We start from the raw sequence: 19,333 nt of genomic DNA, 5'->3' as shown, positions 1-19,333 counted from the left end.
ACCATCAAAGTGGTCTCTTGTTGAAAGTTCAATGACTAAGATGAACAAATGTTGAAAATTTAAGTAAAAAAATAAATATTTTAAAAGTATATAGACCAAAATGAACCAAATTTGAAGGTACAGAGACCAAAATAAATATTTTGAAAAAAAATGGAACCAAAGTAATATATTTAAACCATTATTTTTCCTTTTGACACGGCAATGTATACTAAGCCAACTCTATGCATATTGTTGATGCAATTTAATTTGACATTAGAAACAAGACACACGTCATTACTTAACTTTAACTTTGTTTAATAAAAATTTTCCAAATATCTAATGTATGATGTCCTCCCTTAATAATTTATAACATGGATACAATTCTTTATACCGAACGTGAACAAATACTTTTTGACATTAAATATATTTTAGTTGAAAAGTATGATTAAATTAATGTTATCATACCAAGACATTGTCTTCATACACCTGATTTAGTTATTGAAGCAACTTCAACTAGTACCTGCATAACAACTTTGAATAATATATAATTCATACACGCACTAGACATCGACAAATTGAGTAAAATATTTTATAAACAAAAGAAACTTATATATGTCACTTGGACTGTAATGTTGAGATGCGAAGAGTCGAAATTGGATTTGATCAACATAATATATAATTTTATTTAATAGTAGTTCCTTTCGGGTGAGCACATGGTAAAAATATCTCATGCATGACGTTCTCCTACATTAATTTATAACGATGACTTTAGGTAGTGTATTGTATCTGCAATCCTTAGTATGAATTAAAAAAACGTTCTTCGTAATAGTGAATTAACCGTATACTTCTTAATCTTAACTATATGTTTATTTGTCAAAATAAGCTTTGTATTATCGTAAAATGTTTGATTCTCTCACTCTACATATTTATGATTATTATTTGTGTTATCACAAAAACAATTTTCATACATCTAATTTAATCATTGAAGTTGTTTCGAGTAGTACATGTATATTAATTTTGTAATTAAAATAATAGTTCAAACATGTCATAGACATTGACAAATTAAGTAAAATATTGATTAACGTATATTATTATTTTTAAATAAAAGAAATTTATGTCACTTAGATTATAATATTTGGATATAAAAGTCGTCATACATAAATGTATTATTTGTTGGTGTAATGTGATGTTAAATGAAAAACTTAAATATTCATCGAGAAGATTCACTAACTATTGGCCGCGTAAATTCCGGTGGCGGCCTTTTCTCCTAAATACCATTGGCCGCGTCCCTCCCTCCTTTCTTCTTTTTATATTTATTTTTTAAAAAATATTTATTTAACTTTTCATTTTTCGTTTACATTATACACCAACCAACACCCTTCTTATTTACCATTTTACCCCCACCTACCAATTCTTTTTCTTTTTTGTCCCCTACCCATTTTTCAATTGTAAAAATGGAAAAAAGAATTTGCATTTTCTCTACTTTGAAGTTTCTAATTTCAAATTACATGTATTTGAAAACTAATATAAGATTCACGTAAATCTTTTTCCCCCTCGCGAACCTAACAGTTAATCAGTTTTCAAAAGGGACAACAGAGTACCAATTGGAATAAATTGCCAAAACTACAAAATTGAATTGAAAATTTATTTGATATTTGACTTTGAAATATCACAAAGAAAATGAAAAGATTCCTATATTCGAAGTAACTAATGTAAGTTTTAAACTGATATATTCTATTCTCATGATAGTAAAAAAATGATTGTTTTCAAGTATAGAAAAATAAATCATAATATTTATAAATATAGTAAAATTTCATCTATATTTCATCGTACATATAAATACGATATTTTACTATTGTTTGTAAATATTTTCAATAGTGTCATTTAAAATAATTTCCCTAAAAACAGCAATTTCTATTTACCCTTCGATCAAAATTAATTGTTATTTATAGGGGTTGTTTTCAAACATAAAAAATGAGTCAATGTATTTATAAATATAGCAAAATGTCACTCTTTATCGTGATAGAGAGTCATATACATTAACATAGATAAATTTTTACCAGTGTCCTACTATATTCAAAAATATTTTAAATAGTCTTATCATATAAAATAATCACTCTTCTTTATAATTATTTTTGGTAAGTCATTAAATGAAAAATTTGATTTGTTAAATTACAAATTTAATCAATGTAATTTGTTACTTAACCATAAATCAACAGCCCACGAAATCAAATATTTTTTCTAAAAAAAATAAAATCAGATAGCCGTGAAGAATATAGTCAGGGAATTGAAACCACTAGAGTGGCAGGTCGGGAAGCTAAAATGACTCAAATACCCTAATTGGTCTCTTTCATTTCCAATGAAAATTAAAAAAAATATATATAAATTATATTGGTAATTGGTGTAATTTACTTCCATTTTATTTAAAATAAACAGAGTAATCAAAACAAATATTCCATGTCAGAATACGTCTTCTAATTTTACAGTGTCATATTACTTTTTTTTTTTTTTTTAAAAAATTAATCTTTTCCAGTCGCATGTGTAGGTTCGGGTCCGAGCCTACGTGGTATCAAAACGGTGACATAAGACGGCAAGAAAAGAAGAAAAAGAAAACAACCGTCGGGGATTATTTTTATGATTATGATAAAAGTTTTATGATTTTATCTAGGAGTGGGGTCCACCGGAAGCGGCTGTAGCGTGCCGCATAGTCCAAGATCCACGTGGAATATGAAGAGAAATCTGAGCTGTCACTTTGTATGGTAAAAATAAAAAAAAATAATAGTGAGTTAAATGACGAAAATAGCCATCGGTTCCCTGCCTTGGGTTCTCGTGGTCCCCACAAACTCTCTCTCCAAGACCTTTTAACTCTCATCTGGTTTCATTGTTGGGTTTCTATAAATCCTCACTCATCTGCTTCCTTAATGTAAAGAAGAAATAAGAAACCTAATAGCAGAGCTGCTGCTAATTTATCGGTCGTTTCTTCTGCTGTGCGATTCGCCGATTCGCCGATTCTCTCTTCTTCTTTTTTTTTTTTTTTTTTTTTTTTTTTGTTTTTCCTGTATCCGTACTGATTTATCGGTAAAATTTGTTGTTTAAACCTCCTTCTCTTAAATTTCCTGGTCATAAGGAGATTTTTTCTATTTTCTAGTTTCCAGATTTGAATATATCTTCAAGATTTTTCGGCTAAACGTGCTCAATATATTATTTAAATCATACTTCTTGTTTCTCTTCATATTCTCTGTCTTTAATCTCTCAATTGAGATAATACTCTGTTTTTCGCTGATAAATCCTGAACAACCATTTTGTTTTTCTGTAATTTTGAGCCGTAAGCGTTGTGTTTGTTCATATATTAACCTTCAGATCCGCTGAGTTGCCCGTGTACGACGTGGGAATTCTATTCCGAGAGTTCATTTGTGGTATTAATCTCCTTTGTGATTTTACAATGCTGGCCAAACCTGGTTCTCTTCTTAAACTTCCGGCTGCTCCTTCCACATTTGATAATACCTCTGTTAAAACTCAATTGAATGTTAACCCTAAAGCTCGTCTTGGAGCCAGAGCTGCTCGATGCTCTGCTTCGAAGGGAGCATCGAGGTTGTTAAATGTGTCGGAGAAGAAGTTTTTTGGAGCCCGTCTGAGGGCTCCGGGATCCGGAAGAGTCCAGTTCTGGCATTTGGATGGTCCTGGTCGGTCACCGAAGCTCCGACTTGTTGTACGGTCGGGTCTGTCGGCTGTGCCTGAGAAACCTCTTGGCCTTTATGATCCTTCATTCGATAAGGACTCCTGTGGAGTTGGGTTTGTTGCTGAATTATCCGGCGAAACCAACCGGAAAACGGTTAGTTTCATCAAATTCTTTCTTGTAAATGGGTTATTTATTTATTTATTTTTATATGTATGGAAATATCATGTTAGGGTTGGATTCCTCCTTAACGTTTAGTTTGGATTTTTTTTTTTTGTCTAGCATGGACATATATGGGGTATGTTAATTTAAAGATTCTTTATGGGTTTAATTTGGGTGTTTTTGCTTTTTGCAGATTACAGATGCTTTGGAAATGTTGGTTCGTATGTCACATAGAGGTGCTTGTGGTTGTGAAACAAATACTGGTGATGGAGCTGGGATTCTTCTTGCTCTTCCACACGAGTTCTTTAAAGAGGCAAGAATTTTCGTTTCGTTTTGCTTTGTTTTTGCTCTTTCATTTCGTTTTCAATTTAGCGACTGTGATTCATCCCTTTATGATTGTTTAAAAAATGGTTTCTTGAAGGAAATCCCATTATTTCTTTTCGATTTTGATTTGCGTTCTATTGTTCATATATAATGATTAATCATGGTTTCATGAATGAATTATTAGACGATAAATAAGTATTTTGATGGTGTATTACGTGGCTTTTCAAACCTCTTTCATTTATTGAAAAATTTATGTATTTAGCGACTGTTTTTTTTAATCTCGAAATTAGTTGTAAACTTCAAAGACAAAAGAAGTACCTAAAAATTTTTCGTAGGCTTCTTGATTTTGTGTGCTCGATTCTTGCTTACCGGCACTGATAGTTGGCCTCTTTTCAGGCGGCAAGGGATAATGGTTTCGAACTCCCACCGGCGGGACAGTATGCCGTCGGCATGTTTTTCTTGCCCACATCGGAATCTCGTAGAGAAGAAAGTAAAAAAGTATTTGCGAAGGTATTTTTCTGCAACTGAATTTTCTTGTCATCTTTTTCTCTTGATTTTGTGCTTAACTTCCAGGTCAATTCTTGAAATTTTGAGCTACAACATACTCAACGCGTATCATTGTCTCTTTTGTCTTGTCCTCAATGTCCAGTAATATCTAAAATCTGACTTATCTATCCTGTTTAGAAATGTAATATTGGTTAGTTAAGTGAAGTTTATACTATGTAATCTATTGAGTACGATTGTGATATATTGATGGTTCAATCCTCTATTTGTGTGTAAGGTTGCCGAATCACTTGGGCATTCTGTTCTTGGATGGCGGTCTGTGCAAACAGACCATACTGGATTGGGGAAGTCTGCCTTACAGACGGAACCTGTGATTGAGCAAGTGTTCCTTACACCAAGTACAAGGTCGAAAGTTGACTTGGAGAAACAGGTGATCTTCCATTCCATTTTCTAATTTCAGTATTATAATTGAAACTTACGGTTGCTGGGATCAGTAGTTTGGTCAAGTTACTCTTTAATGTGCAATTATGAATCCATCTGGTTAAATTTAATCTGAACCAGTGGTTGTTTGTGTGTGTTTGTGGTTTTTTTCTAAATAGATGTACATATTAAGGAGGCTTTCAATGGTAGCTATTCGTGCTGAACTAAATCTTGAGCACGGTGGTGCTAGAGACTTCTACATATGTTCTCTCTCCTCGAGGTGATTCTGAAAGGCCACATCATTTTTCCTATAAGATTTGACTATCATATTATAGGAACATGAATTCACAGCCATAATTTTGTAGGACTATTGTGTACAAAGGTCAGTTGAAGCCTGTACAGTTGAAAGATTATTATCTGGATCTTGGGAATGAAAGGTTTACGAGCTACATGGCCCTGGTAAATATTTTATCCATTCACTTTCTTCTTCTCCACTAACTTCATATACTCCAACAAACAGCATGGGAACAACCAGTAACTGAAGAGAGATGCAAGGTTGAGGAATGACTTCTGAGGCATTGAGGTTTGAATGATCTCTTAAGTTCTTCCACTCCCTTGATTTCTTGTTAAATTTGGATGCTGGATTGGATGGTTGGGTGACTTTGGTAAGAAACCTCATTACCAAGTGAATCATATTTACAGAAACACAAGGCAGCCATCTGTGATCAGTTGGTCGAGAATTCTGCTTGCAATAGTCATATGAAAAGAAATTGTTTTGTAACTGTCTAGTTTAGGTTATAAATCACCGTCAAGGTTGACTGAAGATGATCACTGCCTGTAATTTGTTGTTTCACTTTATGTTTTCCCAAAGATACAAAGGAAGGAGTGACAAATTAGGTTTTTGAAATATCGGTACAGGTACACTCCCGGTTCTCAACAAACACTTTTCCTAGTTGGGATCGTGCTCAGCCTATGCGTGTCTTGGGCCACAACGGGGAAATCAACACCCTTAGAGGCAACGTGAATTGGTATGCTTACTGAGTGGACTTATGAAAGTTGCTCATTCGCTTGTTCTCCTTCAATATCTTGTGAACTACATCATCAGTTTAATCTGAAGAAAAACTTTCTTTGTTCCTTAGGATGAAGGCACGTGAAGGTTTACTAAAGTGTAAGGAACTCGGTCTATCAGAAGACGAGTTAAAACATCTATTGCCCATTGTGGATGCCAGCTCCTCAGATTCAGGTGAACTACCTCTATTTTTGCATGGCATCTCTTTACACTTGCATGCATACATGATACATCTGCGTGTGCTGATACCTGCAAAAACTGCTACATTGTTGTATGCCTGCTTATTTCATGCACTGTACAGGTATAATACTTCTCTATGATTTATTTACTTATTGTTATTGTTATTTTTCTTTTGGTGCTGCCACCCGACAGGAGCTTTTGACGGTGTTCTAGAGCTTTTAATTAGAGCTGGTAGAAGTCTTCCAGAGGCTGTCATGATGATGATTCCTGAAGCATGGCAAAATGACAAGAATATGGATCCTCAGACGAAGGCATTATATGAATACTTCTCATGTCTCATGGAACCATGGGATGGACCGGCTCTTATTTCATGTAATACATTATAATACATATACTTCTGAACCACTTCAAATTTTGTTAAACAAGAGAATTCTGAAATTTTTCTTTGATAATTTGTGATATTGTTTTGTAGTTACTGATGGCCGCTATCTTGGAGCTACTTTGGATCGCAATGGATTGCGGCCTGGTCGTTTCTATGTAACTCACAGTGGGCGAGTTATAATGGCCAGTGAGGTTGGTGTCGTAGACATTGCACCGGAAGATGTTTCACGGAAAGGAAGGCTCAATCCCGGGATGATGCTTTTGGTGGATTTTGAAAATCATGTTGTTGTAGATGACGAAGCCTTGAAGCGGCAATATTCTCTTGCTAGGCCTTATGGAGAGTGGCTTAAAAATCAGAAGATTGAACTAAAGGACATCGTTGGCTCAATTGATAAACGTGAAACAACCTCTCCAGCAATTGCAGGAGCGTTGCCGGTAAGTATGAGGCCAATAACACTTAGTTTTTCTTTGGTTATATTCACCTAAACATTACTCATTTATGACGTGTAGGCTGATGATGGGAAGGTGGAAAATATGGGCATTCATGGCTTACTCGCTCCCTTGAAAGCCTTTGGGTATGTATATTGAGTTGCTGCATAAGCTAATCCCATTCCATTCCTGTACTGGGGCAAACTGTAATTTCAATTTGAACTTTTCTTGTGCAGCTACACTACTGAAGCCTTGGAGATGTTGCTGCTTCCTATGGCAAAAGATGGTGTTGAGGCTCTTGGTTCCATGGGAAATGATACTCCCTTAGCTGTCATGTCCAACAGAGAAAAGCTCACCTTTGAGTATTTCAAGCAAATGTTCGCACAGGTTACAAATCCTCCCATTGATCCCATCAGAGAGAAGATAGTGACCTCCATGCAATGTATGATTGGTCCAGAAGGGGACCTGACTGAAACTACTGAAGAACAATGTCATCGTCTCTCATTGAAAGGTCCTCTCCTATCCATTGAAGAAATGCAAGCAATAAAAAAGATGAACTATAGGGGCTGGCGAAGTAAAGTTTTAGATATCACATATCCAAAATTCCTTGGTAGGAGAGGATTGGAGGAGACCTTGGATAGGATTTGTGCTGAAGCTCATGAAGCAATTAAGGAGGGGTATACTACACTTGTTCTTTCTGATAGAGGTATTCTAGTGTTTTGCATTCTCATTTATGCTTTCTACTTTTAGTTATGCATCTTCTAACCTGCATAATATTTTCTCTATTTATTTTCTAGCATTCTCAAAACATCATATTGCTGTAAGCTCGCTTCTAGCTGTTGGTGCTGTCCATCAGTATCTAGTTAAAAATCTAGAACGCACTCAAGTTGGTTTGATAGTAGAATCTGCAGAACCCCGTGAAGTTCACCATTTTTGTACACTTGTGGGGTTCGGTGCTGATGCTATTTGCCCTTACCTGGCTATTGAAGCCATCTGGAGATTACAAATTGATGGAAAAATTCCGGCAAAATCAAGTGGGGAATTCCACACCAAGGAGGAATTGGTCAAAAAGTACTTCAAGGCAAGCAACTACGGGATGATGAAAGTTCTTGCGAAGATGGGAATATCGACTTTGGCTTCGTATAAAGGTGCTCAAATTTTTGAAGCACTTGGTCTTTCATCAGATGTGGTCGAGAAGTGCTTTGCTGGAACTCCTAGCAGAGTTGAGGGTGCAACATTTGAGACGCTGGCTCGTGATGCGCATAATTTGCATGAAATGGCTTTCCCCTCTAGAGCTTTCCCACCTGGTAGTGCAGAAGCTGTAGCATTACCAAACCCTGGGGATTATCATTGGAGGAAAGGTGGTGAAATTCACTTAAATGATCCAGTTGCCATAGCAAAATTGCAAGAGGCTGCTCGAGCTAATAGTGTAAATGCCTATAAGGAGTACTCCAAGCTTGTCCATGAATTAAATAAAGCATGTAATTTGAGAGGACTCCTGAAATTTAAAGAGATGGGGACGAGTATTCCTTTGGATGAAGTGGAGCCTGCTAGTGAAATTGTTAAGCGGTTTTGCACTGGTGCAATGAGTTATGGATCAATCTCTCTGGAGGCGCACACTACTTTGGCCATGGCAATGAACAAAATTGGTGGAAAATCAAACACAGGTGTGTTCTATTCTCACCTCAAGTTCCTTCAAGGGAAACGGAGAATTTTCTAGTAATTGTAATTTTTCCAGCCTTCTTTTGGAGTCTTAGAATTTTCAGTTTATTGTTATTTTGGTCTTTAGACAAATATGGAGTCTGTCTCTCCCTTTTCCCTTTCCAAACATAACGTTTTGTAGTGATAGATGTTGGCATCATTACCTTTGCTACATGCTGAAGATCTTTTTGTACAATAATTTCTGTTGAAGGTGAGGGAGGTGAGCAACCTTCTCGAATGGAGCCTCTTCCTGATGGTTCAATGAATCCAAAGAGAAGTGCTATCAAACAAGTTGCAAGTGGGAGGTTTGGAGTTTCAAGCTACTATCTCACCAATGCAGATGAACTGCAGATTAAAATGGCTCAGGTATTCATTTGATATTTTGTTAGAGTTGATCTGGTTCATGTTGGCGTGTTTTCCTATTTGCATTCCTTTTGCCTCTTCACTCCTATTGGAACAGAGGTCATCTTTTTTATGGAACTATGTTCATGGCAGATGTTGCTGTGTCTGCAAAGCACCTCTGGGTGTTTTTGCAACTTTAATTGATATCTACATTTGAATGTGGTGAGGTGAAATAAGAACTGTAGCTATTTATTGTCTGAAATTTGCTCTATTTTAATATGCAATGTTGGTGATTGCGTCAGGGGGCCAAGCCTGGTGAAGGTGGCGAACTTCCTGGTCACAAGGTGGTTGGTGAAATTGCAAAAACAAGAAATTCTACAGCTGGGGTAGGGCTCATCAGCCCACCTCCTCATCATGATATCTATTCGATTGAAGATCTTGCTCAGTTAATCCATGATCTCAAGGTAAACCAGCTTGCAAAGCCAATAGTATTCAGATACAAACCTGTTATGACCGACTTGTTGAGTGTTTTTCTTTCCTGTTGGCTTTCAGAATTCAAACCCAGCTGCTCGGATTAGTGTGAAGTTGGTGTCTGAAGCAGGTGTTGGTGTAATTGCTAGTGGAGTTGTTAAGGGCCATGCAGATCATGTACTAATTTCAGGTCATGATGGAGGTACAGGTGCATCAAGGTGGACTGGCATCAAGAATGCTGGGCTTCCATGGGAACTGGGGTTGGCTGAAACTCACCAAACTCTGGTTGCTAATGACCTTCGCGGTCGTACGGTGCTTCAGACGGATGGTCAACTAAAAACTGGAAGAGATGTGGCTATAGCTGCTTTGCTTGGTGCAGAGGAATTTGGCTTCAGCACTGCACCTCTTATTACAATGGGCTGCATCATGATGCGGAAGTGTCACAAGAATACATGTCCTGTTGGAATTGCTACTCAAGATCCTGTTCTTCGACAGAAGTTTGCAGGAGAACCTGAACATGTGATCAACTTTTTCTTCATGGTAGCTGAGGAAATGAGGGAGATCATGTCCCAGCTTGGATTTCGTGAAGTCAATCAGATGGTTGGTCGTTCAGATGTGTTGGAAGTTGATAAAGAAATTGCTTGGCAAAACGAGAAACTAGAGAATATTGATCTATCTCTGCTTCTTAGACCTGCTGCTGATCTACGACCTGAAGCTGCACAATACTGCGTGCAGAAACAAGATCACGGTCTGGACATGGCTTTGGATAAAAAACTGATTGCACTTTCAAAGTCTGCTTTAGAAAAGAGTATTCCTGTGTACATTGAAACACCAATCATCAATGTTAACCGTGCTGTTGGAACAATGCTAAGCCATGAGGTAACCAAGCGTTACCACATGGCTGGGCTTCCTTCAGAAACTATTCATATCAAATTCACTGGAAGTGCTGGGCAGAGTCTTGGAGCGTTTCTCTGCCCTGGCATAATGCTAGAGCTGGAGGGTGACAGCAATGACTATGTTGGCAAAGGATTATCAGGTGGCAAAATTGTTGTTTACCCTCCAAAGGGAAGTTTGTTTGATCCTAAGGAGAACATAATCATAGGTAATGTGGCTCTTTATGGTGCTACAAGTGGTGAGGCCTATTTCAATGGGATGGCAGCAGAAAGGTTTTGTGTACGTAATTCAGGGGCAAAGGCCGTTGTGGAGGGTGTTGGTGATCATGGATGTGAATATATGACTGGTGGCACTGTTGTCATTCTTGGGAAAACTGGAAGAAATTTTGCTGCTGGTATGAGTGGAGGTATTGCTTATGTTCTTGATATGGATGGCAAATTTGAATCCCGATGCAATCTAGAGCTTGTGGATCTTGATAAAGTTGAAGAAGAGGATGATATATTGACACTAAAAATGATGATACAGCAGCATCAGCGTCACACATCAAGCAATTTAGCTAAAGAAGTCCTCGACAACTTTGAGAACCTATTGCCTAGATTTATTAAGGTCTTCCCAAAGGAATATAAACGTATTCTTGCAAACATGAAAGCTCAAGAAGCTGCCAAAGAGGCTTCAGAACCATCTGCTAAAGATGCCGAGGAGTCGGATGAGGCAGAGATAGTTGAAAAGGATGCATTTGAGGAGCTCAAGAAAATGGCTGCCGCCTCCTTGAATGGGAATTCTAAACAGGTAATTTTTGAGTTCCAATAGACTAATTCACTCTAGAAGTATCATCGACCTTTTTTCATTAGTTTCTATTTTGGTGGTCATTTTTTCTTGATTGATGTTAAATTTGATCTCCTTGCACTGTACTGGTCTGACTTGAATTTTGGATCTAAAGGTTGAAAAGAGAGAACCTCCAAAGAGACCTACTGAGATACTTGATGCCGTTAAGCATCGAGGTTTTATTGCTTACGAACGTGAGGGAGTGAAGTACAGGGATCCTAATGTTCGAATGGGAGATTGGAAGGAGGTTATGGAAGAATCAAAACCTGGGCCGCTATTAAAGACTCAGTCAGCTCGATGCATGGATTGTGGTACCCCATTTTGCCATCAGGTGATGATCATTACTGCCCTTTCTTTTACTGAGATTTTACAATATACTTTTTTCCTAACCTTGATCGTTTTTTTTAAATATAATTTTAGGAGAACTCTGGTTGCCCTCTTGGTAATAAAATTCCTGAATTCAACGAGTTAGTTTATCAGAATAGGTGGCGTGAAGCCCTGGAGCGGCTTCTTGAAACAAACAACTTCCCAGAGTTTACTGGCCGTGTCTGCCCAGCACCATGCGAAGGATCTTGTGTTCTGGGCATTATTGAGAATCCTGTGTCCATCAAAAACATTGAATGTGCCATCATAGACAAGGCCTTTGAAGAGGGGTGGATGACTCCACGGCCTCCTCCCGTGAGATCTGGGTATGCTGTTTTTTCTGTAATTCTTTGTGTATGGGATAACTTTGTGAATAGATTCAGTTTTTTTCTTCATTAGTGCAATATTAGTTGACTTCATTAAAATGGTCATTTTGTTTTAGACCGCTCAATTCAATTTTCACAGAATTTGTTAATGAATGCAGGAAAAGAGTAGCTATTGTTGGAAGTGGACCAGCTGGCTTGGCTGCAGCCGACCAGCTAAATAAAATGGGACACAAGGTAACTGTGTATGAACGAGCTGACAGAATTGGAGGACTTATGATGTATGGAGTTCCAAATATGAAGACTGACAAAGTGGATGTAGTTCAACGGCGGGTTAACCTTATGGCAGAGGAAGGTGTAAATTTTGTTGTTAATGCTAATGTTGGGACTGATCTGTCATATTCTCTTGAACAACTTCGTGCTGAAAGTGATGCACTTGTTTTGGCTGTTGGTGCCACAAAACCAAGGTAAGTCTCTTCAATTCCTATCCAGTTTTGATACACGGCTCCAATCATCTTGAAGAATCCCTGGAAAATAAGCCGTGTAATATTTGTCTCAGGGACCTTCCTGTACCTGGACGGGAACTAACTGGAGTCCATTTTGCCATGGAATTTCTTCATTCAAACACAAAGAGCTTGCTTGATAGCAATCTCCAAGATGGTAAATACATTTCTGCAAAGGACAAGAAGGTAGTTGTCATTGGTGGTGGTGACACTGGAACAGATTGCATAGGAACCTCTATAAGGCATGGTTGCAGTAGTATCGTAAACCTTGAGCTTCTTCCTCAGCCGCCACAGACCAGGGCTCCAGGAAACCCTTGGCCACAGGTTTGCCTTTTTCTTTCGGCCTCTGATATTGCATTTTTGGAAACTTATGTTAGGATGTGCGTTTTTGGAAACTTATGTTAGGACGAACGCTTTACCTGTCACCCTGCTTTTCTAACTATAAGCAGTGGATATAATTATTACAGTACTTTAGTTGATGGGAAATATTTTATTAAATCCACCATTTTGTGGAGTTGCAGTGGCCTAGAATATTCCGAGTTGATTATGGGCACCAGGAAGCAGCTGCCAAATTCGGAAAAGATCCAAGATCCTACGAGGTTTTGACTAAGCAGTTTATTGGAGATGAGAATGGTGTAGTGAAAGGACTTGAAGTAATACGTGTTCAGTGGGAGAAAGATGCCAATGGAAGGTTCCAGTTTAAGGAGGTGGAAGGCAGCGAGGAAATAATAGAAGCGGATCTTGTTTTACTGGCAATGGGGTTTCTGGGGCCCGAATCGGTTAGTAATTTTATTATTACTTACACTGGTCATGTATGTATGACTTATTATTGTCAACCGAAGGTAGAATATGCTGTACAACACTAGCTTGAACATATGCTGTTGTTTCTTTGCTTTTTACAGACAGTAGCAGAGAAGCTGGGCATGGAGAAAGATAACAGGTCTAACTTCAAGGCTGAGTATGGCCGCTTCTCAACTAGTGTTGAAGGAGTTTTTGCAGCGGGAGATTGCCGTCGAGGCCAGTCCCTTGTGGTTTGGGCCATCTCTGAAGGACGGCAAGCAGCTGCTCAGGTGGACAAGTATCTCTGCAAGGACGATAAGAACCATATTATAGGTGAAGGAGGCTATGAAGGCGTTGGGAATGGCTCCCAAGATTATAACAATAGGCAACAGGATAGTAGTAGTAGCAGCAGACATACAGTAATGACATAGGCGATAAAAGCTTTTGTCCAAACTTCCCAAAAATGGAGAAAGGAAAATTGAATACTTTTGGCTGAAGATTTGATATTTCTACCCAATAAAAAGCCAATTCCAGAGGGAGCACCCAAAAGCAAGGTGTGCAGCATGTGAGGGATTGGGTTTCTGCGATGGGTTGAATAATAGTTGAGGTTTGTGATATTTGTAGTACTTTGGTGGTTTTATTTTGTCACTATCATGTTGATAGGTGTTTTTTAAAATCCCCAATCCCCCTTTCAAGTTTTAGATAGTTGGGTCTGTTTTTCTCAAAATGAATAATGTACAGTTGGCTTAATCTTTTGATTATTGTTATTGGTTGTTGGCGATCTTAATATCACACTTGTCGGTCAACATACTATTAAAAGTCTTTCCATATACCCATTCTAGATATCAGAATTTTCCACCCACAAACTTTTACTCACGCAGAAGTCAGAGGTTGGAATTTTTATATATTGCTATTACGTCTGAAAATATTGATCCATATGCTACTTAGGTTGGGGCAGTGCAGTTGCAACAAAATGCAAAAAAGAAAAAAAGAAAAAAAAATACAAATATAGCAATTTAGTTTCAACTCTACCATATCGTTAAAAAGTCATTTTTATTTTATATTCTTTTGATAAAAATAGTTTAAAACATATATTGAAAATACTTTTTTTTGAGTGGTTCTCAATTAAGAAAAACATTGATTAAATTATAAAGATATATAGATACTACTAAATTGTATTTTGAGTTCAACGAAGTGAAATTCAAACCTTTTAACTTTTTTTACAATAGGGTACTTTTCTGGTTGAGCTGGCTTTACAATATTTGGAAGTTGATATGATAGGTTCTATATTTGTTTATTGTGTAAAAAGAAAAATTCTACTTAGTGTACTAACTACTAACAACATAAATACATCATCATTTTTCTAATGATTTCTACTGATTTTTGTTTTGTATATTGGATCGTTTTCTGCAGCTACACTACAAGCTACCTATTTCAAATTTTCCATTTTGCTCTCATATGTCATTAAAATATGTTAGCTTTCACATAATTGACTTTATGAGTGCTTTGAATATTTATTCAATTTCTGATTAACATACACTATTTTCCATTGGACCTTCTGCAACTCATTCATCAGGTCCATCTCCAAATAATCTTCCCAACAGGAAAGGAAAAGTACTTCCCTCCAATTTCACCCTCAGTTTCATCACATATCCTGATTTTAACTGTTACACTTCATCACCAACATGAGTACAATTTAGTTTGAGAAAACTTTCAGCACTGCGTTAATATGAAAATTTTAGAAAAATGGTCATCCAAATAAAATTTGACCTGGTTTTGAAAATAAAAGCATTTTTTTTTTGGCCTTTTGCTTACGTGATCCTCATGTGAAATTCCAAAACTCATTCTCCCGCGTTCGTTTTTCTCGTTTCTTGCTCTCCGCATGTTCGCTTCTTCTCTTTCACGTTTTCTACAAACTTGTTTTTAATCCTTTTGCTTCTTCTTCTTCTACCTTTTGCCTTCTGCATTTCTCTGTCTTCTGCCTTCTGTATTCTTCTTCTTCTTGAATCGGAGCGAGAGCAAAACTCTGAATGAAGGAAAAAATTGCAGATATAATAAGGAAGAAGCGAGAAGAAGGAACGACTTTTTGAACCTTGGGCCATCTTTCATTTGGGCCCCTCAAAAGGGGCTATTCATACAAATTTTCCAAAAATTTTTCATACTACCACAAAAGCAGTAGTTAAGAATTATGTATAGTTTACAAAATAAATAAATAATAAATTAACAATTCATTTCATATCATGACAAATAATAAACGAGTAGTATAAAATTTTTTCAGATTAGTGATAATTGACATGCATTATCTTCCTTGAAATCGGAGTTCTAGTCTTCCTATCTTATCTCATATTTTTGTAAAAAACAAAAATATAAAAAAAAGATTTTATTGTTACCGTTTGAATCTCACTATTGGGAAAAAATCTCAAGATACCATTGTCAATAAAAGAAAAAACATAGAACAAGTGGATAACAATAAAACTAGAAATATAAGAATTAATATGAAAATGGATAAAAAAACCACGAATCAAAAATAATTTCTGTGTGAAAAAGTACTACAAATCACATATAATTCACTCTTTCGATCTTGATTACAAGAGTATTCTCACAAAACATTCTACTGCTCACACAAGCTAGTATACCAATCTTTAAATGATTCAAGTTGGGATAATTTGATACCAAAGACGTTACTTTTATAGCCCATCACTTCCTTGACCTTTCCGACGTAGAGCAACTATTCTTCTAATATTTTGCCAAAATCCTACTATAAACTCCTTCCCTACATTGTTACATTGTTTAGAAATTACATTCGGACTTGTTCCTTGTTGTTTTCTTCCAATTTGTCCTTTAAGATCACATCATGTGTGGATGGACATTTCTCGGCACCTAGGCCTACCAATCTTACTTCATTCAATAGTTTTATTTGACTTTTTAGCTTAGTTAATTCCATTTGTTAATGAGTGTGGAAACATCTTTCCATTTTTTTATACGGAATATATAAATCCACTACTAGCAACGTTGTGCAATGACCTTCTACCCTTTTTAAGAAATGCTTCTTCATCTCCTCTTCCTCTGTTTCCTCTGTTTCCTCTGTTTCCTCTGTTTCTTCAACCTTGCAACCACCTCTGAACTCTGTTTTGGCTCCACCTGCAATGGCGATTTTCAGACCATTCGATTCCCTTTCAGAATTGAAAATCAACAGCCCAAATCATGTGGGTATCCCGGATTTGACTTGACATGCCATTCCACGGGTCAACCCCTTCTCCATCTTCCTTTTTCAGGGGAATTCATTGTTGAGTACATAGATTATCAGAACCAGGAAATTTGGGTCAATGATCCAAACAATTGCCTTCCACGAAAGATTCTGTCTCTTATGCTTTTTGGGTCGCCGTTTGAAACTAAAAACAGCGAAGATTTCACCTTCTTTAACTGTTCGGGGAGTGATGAAATCCCATATGATTTCAACTTGAACCCAATTTCTTGCCTTAGTGGATTGTCTTATACAGTTTTTGCTTCAGCTTCTCCGATTGTGAATGAGATTTTGTCATCGAGATGTGTTTTAGTGAAGACTGTATCGGTGCCGAATTCAGGGTTGTTTCCATGGGATTTGAGGAATGATCTTCGATTGGTGTGGAAAAAACCTAATTGTAGAAAGTGCGAGTCAAATGGGGGAGTTTGTGGGATTAAACCCAATTCAACCAATGAAATTCTATGCAAATACAGTACTCAAACTCGACGTGGTACGTTTCTTCTTTTGTTCATAGGGTGATTTTGATTTCTTGGATAGAAGTTAAACATCCATATAAGTTGATCAATGTTTATCAATGATAAAAATTGATAGAAGTTTATAGACACTAATTGAAGTCTATTAATGTCAGTATTTTTTTTATTATTTTTGTAAATAGTTTGACATTTTTTTTATCTGTAAAAATTTCTCTGTATAGTTCGTAAACTAATAGTGTAGAAGGGAAAAAAGTCAAAGTTTCTTGTCTATTATCTACATTTTTCTTATAATTCCAATTTATAAGATTTTTAAAGAACATAATCAATAAAAAAAAATATAGCATTGTTATAATAGCTAGGGTTAGACTAAATTGTGATTTGATTATTGGATAAAAATTAACTACAAAAAAGGTTTGGTAAAGTCGTCAAAGTAAGTATTCACATGCAAATGTGTTAATGACTAAGATGTATGTTGTTCAAATCTTCCTATCACTATTGTAGTTAAAAATGGTTAGGTATAATCTCGTTTTCAATTCTTTTCTAATTAGCATAAAATATTTTTTTAAAATATAGTTATTGGTGATTGTTGATCTACCAAACATTAAGATAGACTTAGACTTTTTTGAAACAAAACGACACGGATTGTTCAACTTTTACCATAAATATATACGTATATATCTATATATATATATACATACATATATATACAGATACACAAAAAAGCTTTGAGAGAGAAACAAAAAAGGAAGTTTTTAAATGATATCATTTTTCCTATATAAACACTTTGAAGATATTTGAGCTTCTCAAGTAATTTTAAATTAAGAAATAAAGTATTTGGTAATACATTTATATTTTTCATATCGTAAGTGTATTTAGAGCTATATATTATAATAATTCGTTTTATTTTAGTTGAAGATATATGTGTAAATCATAATAGTTTTATCTGCGGAATTATATAAATTATAATATAAGACGTATAAGACAAATATTTTAAATGATTATTAGGGATGCCAAGAGGGGCTCGGTATGCGGTATCTATTGGAGTTGGAGTACCAGCAAGCATGTGTATTTTGGGCTTCTTATGCTGCTTTTGTGCTCGAGTAAGATCCTCCACACGAGGCCGCAATTCCAGCATTGAGGCCCATTGGGTCATCTCTTCTCGGCCCACTTTAATGGGCCTAGATGGGCCCACTATCGATTCGTATCCAAAAATTGTATTGGGCGAAAGCCTGCGTCTACCAAGGCCCAATGACAATATATGCCCAATTTGCTTGTCCGAATATCGGCCCAAAGAGACTGTGAAGAGTATTCCCCAATGTCAGCATTTCTTCCATCAAGATTGTATCGATGAATGGCTGCGATTGAATGCCTCTTGCCCTGTTTGTAGAATGCCTCCTCTCATTAAATCTCCACCGTCCGATTCTTCCTTCCAGCACCCTCCATCTTTCGCCAATTTATCAAATTTGTAAATTTAAGTACATCTTTTTTGTTTTGTTTTGTTTTTTTTTAAACAATATGTAGGGTCTTAAAATTAACCGAATATTTTTCAGGTTTTTCTAAAGACCTATAAACGACATCTTATGGTCTTTGGAATTTGTATTTTTGTAGTTTTGTGTGTATATATATATTTTAACAAAGAATCGTTTTGCTTCATTTATTTGAATTTTATATAATTTATAATTTTAGACTTTTGGGCACTAGAGTTTTGTAATGCATTTAATATTAATAAGTGTGGTGTACTTTTAATCTAATATAATAGAGTGATGCATTTATAATGTTATTTATTTATTTATTTTTTTGGAAAAAATTACATCTTTGGTCTTTAAATTTTTGAAATTTGGGTTAGATTGCATTTTTGTCTCTAAAATTTTCAAATTTGACAATTTTGTTCCAGAAATTTGATATTACATGCATTACATGTGTTTTGTAAACCTTAAAATATAACTTAACTACAAAACTTTAAAAATACAGTTTTTGTATAAGAGATGTTAAGTTAAAGTGATTAGAATAATTTTGGATGAATTTTTAGTTCATGAGTAATTAGTTAATTAATTATCATTGTAAATTAAATATTAATAACTAGAGATGTCCATCTTTTTCACGGGAACCTGCCTCGAATGGGGCGAGAATTTCCATTTAGGAAGGGAATGGGGGAGGAGTAGATAAAAAAGGAAAATTCTCCGAAGGCTAAATGAGGATGGAGACAGGGAATGTCCTTCGCCCCTACCCCATTAGATTTTTATTCTTATATTTATTATAATAATGTCATGTTATTTATTTTTATTATATA

The 19,333-nt window shown here is 36.0% G+C and overlaps 2 protein-coding genes across 4 annotated transcripts; both read left to right on the top strand.

Moving 5' to 3' along the window:
- Positions 1-2,859: 2,859 nt before the first annotated feature.
- Positions 2,860-14,113, top strand: GLT1 (NADH-dependent glutamate synthase 1). Of its 3 annotated transcripts, XM_039037125.2 has the most exons (22): positions 2,860-3,811; positions 4,011-4,130; positions 4,538-4,651; positions 4,923-5,075; positions 5,245-5,345; positions 5,431-5,524; positions 5,984-6,093; positions 6,205-6,308; positions 6,507-6,686; positions 6,787-7,130; positions 7,206-7,270; positions 7,361-7,830; positions 7,922-8,791; positions 9,037-9,191; positions 9,470-9,631; positions 9,720-11,321; positions 11,473-11,688; positions 11,778-12,046; positions 12,205-12,510; positions 12,603-12,870; positions 13,068-13,325; positions 13,449-14,113. In XM_039037125.2, exons 1-22 carry the CDS (start codon positions 3,422-3,424, stop codon positions 13,755-13,757), a joined length of 6,660 nt encoding a protein of 2,219 aa, XP_038893053.1. In that variant the 5' UTR covers positions 2,860-3,421; the 3' UTR covers positions 13,758-14,113. The 3 variants fall into 3 exon arrangements, with proteins under 3 accessions (XP_038893053.1, XP_038893061.1, XP_090167620.1); XM_039037133.2 differs by lacking the exons at positions 2,860-3,811; positions 4,011-4,130; positions 4,538-4,651; positions 4,923-5,075; positions 5,245-5,345 and adding an exon at positions 5,586-5,648 and having other exon boundaries at positions 5,431-5,502; XM_090311494.1 differs by lacking the exons at positions 2,860-3,811; positions 4,011-4,130; positions 4,538-4,651; ... (1 more) ...; positions 5,245-5,345; positions 5,431-5,524 and adding an exon at positions 5,708-5,730.
- Positions 14,114-16,253: 2,140 nt separating this feature from the next.
- LOC120091494 (RING/U-box superfamily protein) lies at positions 16,254-18,696 on the top strand. The gene is made up of 2 exons (XM_039049565.2): positions 16,254-17,060; positions 18,049-18,696. The coding sequence occupies exons 1-2, from the start codon at positions 16,370-16,372 to the stop codon at positions 18,510-18,512; spliced, it is 1,155 nt and encodes a 384-aa protein (XP_038905493.1). The 5' UTR covers positions 16,254-16,369; the 3' UTR covers positions 18,513-18,696.
- The last annotated feature ends 637 nt before the right edge of the window (positions 18,697-19,333 follow it).

This window comes from Benincasa hispida, chromosome 1 (genome assembly GCF_027475165.1).
Source record: "Benincasa hispida cultivar pf3 chromosome 1, pf3_genome.v1.1, whole genome shotgun sequence".
Taxonomy (NCBI): Eukaryota; Viridiplantae; Streptophyta; class Magnoliopsida; order Cucurbitales; family Cucurbitaceae; genus Benincasa; species Benincasa hispida.
Note: the sequence above shows the minus strand (reverse complement) of the source record. Positions and strands in the feature narration are given on the sequence as shown.

What these genes read in the sequence shown, in the direction of transcription:
- GLT1 (XM_039037125.2), top strand. Translation starts at nt 3,422, where the DNA reads ATGCTGGCCAAACCTGGTTCTCTTCTTAAACTTCCGGCTGCTCCTTCC. An exon ending in CACACGAGTTCTTTAAAGAG is followed by an intron (nt 4,131 to 4,537) that starts GCAAGAATTTTC and finishes GCCTCTTTTCAG; the next exon opens with GCGGCAAGGGATAATGGTTT. An exon ending in TGAATGGGAATTCTAAACAG is followed by an intron (nt 11,322 to 11,472) that starts GTAATTTTTGAG and finishes TTGGATCTAAAG; the next exon opens with GTTGAAAAGAGAGAACCTCC.
- LOC120091494 (XM_039049565.2), top strand. Translation starts at nt 16,370, where the DNA reads ATGCTTCTTCATCTCCTCTTCCTCTGTTTCCTCTGTTTCCTCTGTTTC. An exon ending in CAGTACTCAAACTCGACGTG is followed by an intron (nt 17,061 to 18,048) that starts GTACGTTTCTTC and finishes AATGATTATTAG; the next exon opens with GGATGCCAAGAGGGGCTCGG.